General features: G+C 42.8%; 1 protein-coding gene across 1 annotated transcript; it reads right to left on the reverse strand.

Annotated features, from left to right (window-relative positions):
* Positions 1–1,346: 1,346 nt before the first annotated feature.
* DTX3L (deltex E3 ubiquitin ligase 3L) lies at positions 1,347–9,244 on the reverse strand. Its single transcript, XM_041403750.1, has 5 exons — positions 9,070–9,244; positions 8,385–8,608; positions 4,522–6,039; positions 3,623–3,840; positions 1,347–2,355 (listed from the first exon to the last, which is right to left on the reverse strand). Exons 1-5 carry the CDS (start codon positions 9,242–9,244, stop codon positions 2,286–2,288), a joined length of 2,205 nt encoding a protein of 734 aa, XP_041259684.1. The 3' UTR covers positions 1,347–2,285.
* Between the last annotated feature and the right edge of the window lie 2 nt (positions 9,245–9,246).

The following is a 9,246-nucleotide window of genomic DNA, read 5'->3' on the forward strand; positions in this document are numbered from 1 at the left end:
TGTTTCTTCGTAGGCAACCAATTTATCTGTTATTTCCTAATGCACTGTCCTCCCTACAACTAGCCCAGGTACATTCTCTCCTCCCTTGCTGTAACCCTGAGAAAATTCCTGACTGTGATTGTAAACTGAGTACATTTAATCCTAACCTGTACAAGTATGATTAGAAAATAAAGTTCTGTACAGTTGGCTAAAGGATAAAGGCTTCAGAACTTTTCCATGACAGCCACCAGGACTCTGCTGCACAGCTCAGCCTGCAGACTTTGGCACAGACAAAACAGGAGCTGGTGAGTTACCCGACAGGGGTCTGACATCAGTGAACTGGCTTACAGGGACAGAAAGTGAAATCAGAGACCAAAAGCAGCCGAGAAGATTTGATCCTCACATCTGTCTTGGCCTGGGATAGACTAAATTTCCTCTGTAGTAGCTGGTACAGGGCGGTGTTGTGGGTTTGGCATGAGAACAATGTTGACACCACACTGACGGTTTAGTTGTTGCTCAGGAGTGTTTACCCCAAGGACTTTTCAGCTTCCTACGCTCTGCGAGCAAGCAGATGCACAGGGAGCTGGGAGGGAGCGTGGCCAGGACAGGTGACCCAAAGTGGCCAGAAGGATATTCCATACCACAGAGCATCATGCTCAGCACAGAAACTGGGGGCAGTCAGCTGAGGGGGACCATTGCTGCTCAGTGATGGGCTGGGCATCGGTCAGCAGCTGGTGAACAGTGGCACTGTGCATCACTTCTTTCTTGTGGGTTTTATCCTCCTGTCTCAGTCTCATTACAGTTATTAGTTATAGTGTATTTCATTTTGTTTTGATTTATAAATTGCTCTTATTTCAAAGCACGAGGCTTACTTTTCCAACTCTCTGCCCGCTGGGGCTGGGGGGTGAGCGAGTGGCTGTGTGGTACGTAGCTGCTGGCTGGGGTTGAGCACAGTGACAGCTTGTTTCCATGTGCAGGAAAGCTCAGTCACTTAGAAACAGATGGAGTGTTGGTATCTAACTGCATGGAAAAGGGAGGGGGGACATGGAATCATGTAAAATATTAAAACAAATACAGTAACACAAAAGCAGGGCTGGAAAGACATCCCAACCCACATGGAAACCAAATGGTGCCCACTCCTACTAAACCTGAAAGTCAAGGTGGCAAAGTTGTAGTGCCTATTCACAATATGGGAATCTTAAAATAATAAAAAAAAGTAATAAATTTTTATAAAGGAGGGTGGCATGGAGTCCAAACTGCCCCAAAACATGGTGTTGCAGGGAAGCTCCCAAATCTAAAAAATATATACAGCTATATGTATTCCAAAGAAGAGGAAAAACCTGTACAGAAGAAACATGTGGTATTTTTGTATTTTCTTTATTAGTTGCGCTCAGTAGCCTTAGAGAAATGGTTCAACTTACTAAAAATTATGTCTGTGTGTGTGTCACACACCATCACACAGGTAACTAACAGGTTATTTAGGCACTGCAGAGTATCTTTATGATACAATTTAAACCTATATTAGATGCAATTGAAAGAATGCAGCTTTATAGTTGAAAAAACTGATTCAGAAGTTGTATTCAAGTTTAAGCACAAAGGCAGGCACAGAACCAGGAGTCCACTACCAGATATGACACTGTTACTTCCCATTTGCTCCAACACAGCTCTCAGAATTCAGCACTTCTACAGAGCTAAGCATCCATGTACGCACTTGTACATGATCCACAGCTAATTTCACATGCAAAACCCAAATCATTAAGGCCATTTCTACCATGAAAAGAAGAAAAAGTCCATAACCTTATCACAGCTAACACTGTTATAGCTGCATACAAATTTTAAATTAGATTACATATTTGCATACAAATTTGCAAACAAATTTTAGATTTAGATTAGATTAGGTTACATGATGCCAGCCATGCTGACAGACATCATAATGCAAAGCAAAGAGAAGTGTTCCCTCTAATAAAAGAGGTGGATCTAAAGGTTTTGGAAATCAGACTGGAGAGTTGTGGGGAAAAGTACCTATCAAATTTGCTAGTAAAGCAAAATATACAAAGTGCAAACAGTATTGATGCTACACTCACAAGAACCAAATTTTGTAAAGGCTACATATATAGGGAAGTAAATGATTTGTGAAAAGAACATACATTGTTTGATGAGAAAAGATTACTTTTCTTAGCTAACTGAAATACAAGCAATTTAGGTACTGCATTTAAAACAAAGCAACTTCCCTCAGAGCGTGAATCATACATTAACTGCTGTATGTTTAGTCATTGCACTTAGGAGTTGAGAACTGATGGATTTCCTTATTCAATTCCCTTTGCTTTCAATTCTGATCGAACGCGCTGCAGATAAGAAGAATCCGGGTAACCAAACCTAGAAGAAGAGAAGAGTTGTCTGGGCTATTTCTGCAATGAAGCACTTGACAATTCTACAAAAACATCTCATCAAAGTCTTTTTAGAAATCTCTTCACAAATTTTATGCAGTTCTTGCCCTAGAGAGAAAACAGACCCATACTGCCAGTCACAGAAGCGATACAGACAGCATAAAGCTGTAGCTTAAGGAGCTGCTACATTTTGTTGTCCAAATTGACACTAAGAACTTGATTTTCAAAGCTGCCTGGGGTCTCCCTTCAAAATGATAGGGTGTTTGGGTAGATTTCTTTTAAAAAGAAAATCAGACCTGGAGCATATCCAAGTGAGCCTTCAAATCAGAAACATAATGGCACCTCAGGACTTGAAGTAGTACAACACCAGCACTGTGTATGACGCAAGTGATAAGCAAGAGAGAAAATTTGCACAGAGTGAAGGATAAAGTAAAACTGATACTTTTTGCTCTTCTAATGATCCTAGCCCAGTCAGGAGGATCTAGACACAAGCCTTGCAAGACACCACCTACCCCTTAGAGGCTGCAACAAGCTTGAAAGGACTGGTCCAAGATTCCCTCTTGTCTCTGCTGCAGGCAGCTCACACTCTGTCCTGGCGACTGCTCTTTTCATTTAAGTGCAGCAAGCCCTCAAGAAATACTGGACAGGGCTGTAATTTACTCAGAAAATCCTCTGACAGCTTGAATGGCCAAAATGGGGTAACCTTTCTTATGAATGGGGCTGGCACTGTGTCCTGTGCTCTGACCCACTAAGTGCTGCACAACTCTTGGCTCCTAGCATCCAAAAGGACATGACCATATCTGTACTACAACCTCACTTCCTGCGGTTAGCTCCGTTAAGCAGAATTTCAAATCATGTTTTACAACATGGTGAGTGCAATCTTTACCAGGATCATAATGGACCAGCACCTCATGGTGCAGAACAACAGCAGGTAACGGGAGAGACAGATCAGGAGTCCAACCTTAGGTGCCATCAAGAGCTTGTTGTCCTGTAGGTTCCAATCAAAGCAGTTATTAACTAAGTGCCTTACAAACTCTTTGGTGAATGAGTAGTCTGAGGGGCAGCAGAACACTAAGCTCATCCTTCTTCCAACTGTGCAAATAGGGGAAGGGTGATTAACATCTGGATCCATAGGGCATTCCACAATCACTCTGTTAGTGACAAAATCTGAAAGCTCTAAATGTGAAAAATATTCCAGGCAGTCTTCCTGACACATCTGAGTAACAACAGTATTGCACAAAGACAAGACTACTTACTGGGAAGGTCCTCCCTGCATGGCAGTTTTGTGGTGAATATCATTCCATGTGATAACATTTTGCTCCCCGGTAGTTCGTGACTGCCCCACTGTGAAAATCAATTTTTGGTGAAAGGCCCTTTTGAGGAGCTGCAGAATTTCTCGCCCTTCCTTATTGTCAGGTAAATATGCTCTTCGGTGAGCTGGCCCATAACGCTGCCCTGGGTTGGGATGGCTGCTCTGTTTTGTGAAAAAACAAAACAGAAACACATTGTGTATCATAAATCATTCAGAAGGACATAGCGTGACTGATAACTGATTCTGAGTTTTTTCTCTTTAGATACTTTCTTACAAATTTCATTCACACTTTCTTGTCATCGCTCATGCACCCATTGTTATTTTTAAATTTTTCATTTTTCCCTCTTTTCTCTCCCAAATGCATGGCACTGCACCCGTGACTTTTTAATTTACTCCATTCTCAGTCCTAGTCACGAATCCAAGCACGTAACATAAGGAGATTTCTCACCTGGAAAGCTCTCACCAAGCCAGCCCACTCTTTATTTTTGTCCATTGCTGCTCACAGCAAAGAGAACACCCCAGAAATGCTCATTATACTTGCAAAACTTTGCTTATACAATAACACTGCATAGATTTCAGTTCAGTTATTCTCACTGTACAAATTAAAGACATGTCTGTCCTCGTACATATAAAATGGAGGCTGATCATCTGACCATTTAATTCCTACTGTATTTACTTAATCACACCCAAAAATATTGAATTAAACACTTGCAGATTTGTACAAAACAAAGAAATGTCTTCCCTGAACACGCATTAAAGTAACGGCAAAATAGTTAATTTTTTATTCAATATTGGTTTTGTGGGGGGAAAAAATATCTTTAAGAAATATTTAAGTATACTTACAGTTTGAATACCACCATGCATATCATAGTCAATTTGAATAGTACCACAACTGGGATAACCAGGAAGAGATAAACTGATTTTTCTGGTTGACATTGTTCCCTCTGGTTGGTTTCCTGTCAGGACTCCACAGACGGTATTACAAACTGGACAAGCTTGTTTATAACTCATGGCCATGTCAATGCAAGTTTTGCAAAATGCATGTTTGCACTTTTCTAGTATTTCTTTATTTACAATTGTGTCCCTGCAAATTGGACACTCATCATCTTCTTTTTCTTCTGTCTTTGCCTGAGTCTGTCCTTCAGAAGAAAGGTTATTCTTTTGCCTAACACTGGACTTAGATGCTCCTGTAGCTTCTTGAGAGCTGAGGTCTGAGGACAGTGGTGCCCTATTTCTAGTTTGTGTCCCTTCAATGTCAAGAAGGGACTTCATGTACTTTTCAGCAGCATCAAGATGGACTGGTAAACCCCTTAAGATTAACTTATCTTCATCCTTCTTAAGTTTTACCTTAAGATCTTCAAATTTCTTAGCATTACACAGAACATCTAAAGTTTTCTTCTGATCTTCTGAAAGCTTCACGCTGATAATTTTTTGTCTTAACATTGCAGAGGCATTCTGAAATGCACTGATAAAACTTTCAGTAGCATGTGATGACATAGCAGAAGTTTTGGATTTAGGCCTAAATATAATGACCTTCTGGCCATGTGAATTCTCTTGTATTTCCACCAGTGTATCAAATTTGCCATTTATGTTTTCAATTTCTTTGCTTAGTATGGCTTCCAACAATTTAAACACAGAAGCATCAACTTCAATTTTATACCATTCAGATGATATTTTCATATTCTTTTCAGCTTGGCTGTTCTCACCTTCTCCTGCTAGAAATTTTTGGGCAGCTAAAATCTCGCTCCTTGGACCACGGAGTAGCAACTGATTCCCTTCCTCTTTAGCAAGAAGATTTCTAAACCTTTCATTTAATTTTACTATTGTCTCTTTTAATGTGTCACTCTTTGTTACGGGAACTTTTTCCTGTGTCAGATCTCTTGTAGCTTCCTGAAAAATTCCGATAAAATAATCACTAGCTGCTTGTAACAATGCAGGACTTTTATCAGAAGATATGTATATGAATGTGTTATCCTTGTCATGACCTTTAATGCCTATATGTGCTCCAAACATTTTGTGTAGTTCTTTGATTTCCTCTTTGCAGATACGACTGAAATATTCATAGAGAGCTGTCACAACTGTAAACTCAACCATTTCTTCAGTATTCAGGCCATTTTCATCCTTTAAACCATTCTTACATTCAGAATGGGAACAATCATGGTTTGGGTCTTTGCCTGCAAGGATATCTTCAAAGTAGTGATAAGCTTTTTCAATATCTGTAAAATCTCCTGTCAATTTCTCAGAGCCATCCACGCCAGGGTTTCGTTCTCTCTTTAGGTTTGGACACATAATGGTAATTTTCTCCCTTTGGTCTTCAGTGAACATGCTGGTATTCAAAGTAGCAGATACTGTAAGAAATATCTAAAGAAAAGACAAGAATACATCAACATCAGTTTTCTCGAAGGTTCTCTGCTTGCTACTTGTTTCAGCAAGGAGAAGCTCTGTCCATCTCAGTAGTGCCAGATTACTACAAACAAGTTTGCACACAGTATTTCTTTTATGTCACAGACACTAACAGTACAAACAGGCGAGTAACACAATCTGCTTCTAAGTCAGCAGCAAAAATGAAATGCCTTAATGTCACCAGAACTGCAGGAGGAAAGACAGTAACTCTGCTGTTTAGGCTGAGACTGTGACCAGCACTCTGCTCCCAACCTCTGACACAGGGTTAGCGCAACTAAAGGCAGACAACCTCTGTGGCTGAGCTCATTGTGTGTTAGGCCCCTTTCCCATCACTACCAGGCCCCAGAAGTCCTACACACCAAGCAGACAAAGCAAACAGATTTTTTTCTTTCCCTCCCTATCACCCTCAAGGTTTCTAGACACCAGGCTGACTGGTGTCCTCCCTACTGGCCTCAAAGGTCCCAGGTACCCTGCCAACCAGGTGCTGTTGTCCCCATCCCAGAGCAGGCAGGTTTAATGGCACTGCCTACAAGATCAACCAGTTACAACTCCTAACTGGGAATTCAGATCACAACTGTGACTGCACAGTGAAACCCACAGGACCCCCTGGTGGCCAGGGAGATCTCCACTGCTCTCTGCTTCATTTGAGGACTGACTGGATGCTTTTATGTGCTTTCAAGTCTAGATTGTGATTGTTCTATCAATACAGCAACCCAAGTATTAAGATATGACATGATTTGCAGAGGGTCCAAGTGACTAGAAACCATAAGCTAAGCTGTGCTATCAAGCACAGTGCTACGCTACTTACAAAACTGTCCTTCACTGGTTCTGCTTTGTAGAAATCTTGTGGTGTTCTGATCGTTAACTCCATGCTTTTTAAAAAGCAAAAAGCTTTAATTGTTGATGCCTTGTGAAAGCAATGACCAAGAACAGAGACTAGATGGACTTTAAGAATAAAGTAGGTGTTTATTAGAAGGCCTCAATGGATCCACCTTGGGCAGCACAAGAGCCCAGCCAGGGCTACACCCAAGATGAACCAAAATGGCCACAAAATGGACGACCCGTCATGAGTCTCACACTTTTGTAAGTTCTGGTCCATTTGGATATTGGAGTTAATTGTCCACTTATAGTCCACTGTTGTTCATGCTCTTGGGCCTGAAATTTGGATCATTTGTCCTTGGTCCCCAGCTAGAGAAGGAATTGTTTTGTCTCCCTACTCTGTGAAGCGAGCTCACCATCCCCTAATATGAAGATCAGAACTACACACCAAAGCAGTACAGAATCTGAAAAATATAAAAGCTAAACCTGAGGCATCATTGTAACTACATCTTAGTGTAACTACATCATTGTTATTCTGCCAAGGATCCCCAGAAGAATCTGTCTATCCCCTTAGAGCCAGGTTACACAGACACAACATCTTTTAACATGACCTACAAGTTATATTTAATTATTCTTATTAATGTTAGACTTTCCAGTTATCACTCATTATCTTTCTTTAAAATTTTCCCAGAAGTCATGCTTTAATAACTCCAACAGTTAGGGCAGAAAACAGGATTCTGAAAAATAATAACAAACCTTTTCCCTTCTGTACTTCACACAGACAGAAGGATAGGGAAATTTGCAGTATAGAAGCCACGTAAACACTATGTTAGCACATGCTATACTTCAAAAACTAGATCTATGTTACCAAGCAAAAAACAGGGTAAAACCCTCTGAGCCAGGTATCAGTGTCTTGGTAGAGCCACATCCACACCATGCTGCCCTATCCCATGTCCCTAAACACAGCTGATCTTTTCTGTGTAACTTTTAGTTCCAAGTGTCTGAAATCATGTTTGCGGTGCTACATCACATCACAGCAGACTTTTTTAATGCTGAAGAGATGGAGATAATTAGGGTTGCCTCAAGGTGCAAACCATGTTGAAAGCGTAGGTGGAAAGGTGGAAGAGTAGGTGAAAGGTAGGTGGAAGAGTAGGTGAAATGTGTAGGTGGAAAGAATGCAAATCTCACACAATTCTACATTTTGGGAGCAGCCCTTGGTGCATACACCCCCTGAAACCTGCCAGACTGCTGCTTTGGGGAATAGTGGTTGGCACCTGCCAGAGTCAGGCTGGAAAACATGCTGCCTGTAAAGAAGTGCAGATTGACCTCTGGTCTGGCACTCAAATGCCACTCCTGGCCCCCCCATTTCATCGACTAAGATTGCGTAACTGGTGGTTTTTTTGGCACGAAACATTGAAGCGCAACATAAAGAACTAATGGAACTACAAGCAGGGCAGGCTGTGACATTGTTCTTTCTGATGTACCTTTTTGGTAAGGTCTTCCTTTGCTGTGGCCCCATAGCCACCGCTGTCCGGCTGCTCCTGCTGGGGCAGGGAAGGGCCGGCAGTGGCTTTGCTGTAGCTGGCAGAGGCGGGCGCTGCAACCCGGCTCTTGCCCGGGTCCCCTTCTGCCGGCAGGACGACTATCTCCCAGCATCCTGTACCCACTTCCAAGGTGTGTTTTGAGCGGGATTCCACACTCTTCCTATCTGTGGTAATTTCAGAATGACAGCATCACAGAACTGTTATGGCTGGAAGGACCCTCTGGAGATCATCCCGCCCAACCCCAGGGCCAAAGCATGCCGCCAGAGACACAGACTCCACGACCCTCCTGGGTCCAGAGCCTGTTCCACTGCTCTGCAACCCTCGATGTAAAGAAATTCTTCCTCATGTTAGGGTGAATTTTCTTGTGTTTTAGTTTATGCCCTCTGCTCCTTGTCCTGTCTCTGGCTACCACCGAAAAGTCTGGCACGCCTTTGAGATATTTATATGCATTAATGAGATCCCCTCTGAATTTGGACAAAGGCAGATAAGGCTGATAAAGTTACCTGCAAACCTCATGGCTACCAGCGGCCCTAGAGCCGCCCTGCCCAGGACACTAAATGGTGCCTCGGCGGCCATTTCCAGTCCCCTCACAGCCACCCCCACCCCCGTCCCGCCCGGCCCATACCTTGCTCCTTAGAGAAGTCCACCCAGTAGGTGCCGAGCTTGGGGCCCTGGCGCACGGTGCACTCGCCGCCTCCCGACCGCTTTCCCGACTGGAAGTATTTCTGGAGCTTGAGGGTCGCCTTCTCGCCGGCGGCAGGCGCAGGGCTCACCCACACCAGCAGCGGCGCGGCCGCCATGA

Source organism: Onychostruthus taczanowskii, unplaced genomic scaffold (assembly GCF_017590055.1).
Source record: "Onychostruthus taczanowskii isolate IOZ18803 unplaced genomic scaffold, ASM1759005v1 scaffold10, whole genome shotgun sequence".
Classification (NCBI taxonomy): domain Eukaryota; kingdom Metazoa; phylum Chordata; class Aves; order Passeriformes; family Passeridae; genus Onychostruthus; species Onychostruthus taczanowskii.

Excerpts from the sequence above, each read along its gene's own strand:
- DTX3L (XM_041403750.1), bottom strand. The coding sequence starts at position 9,244 with ATGGCGGCCGCGCCGCTGCTGGTGTGGGTGAGCCCTGCGCCTGCCGCC. Across the intron at positions 8,609-9,069 it reads GGACTTCTCTAAGGAGCAAG|ATAGGAAGAGTGTGGAATCC; the intron begins GTATGGGCCGGG and ends AAATTACCACAG. Across the intron at positions 3,841-4,521 it reads TGCATGGTGGTATTCAAACT|AGCAGCCATCCCAACCCAGG; the intron begins GTAAGTATACTT and ends TTCACAAAACAG.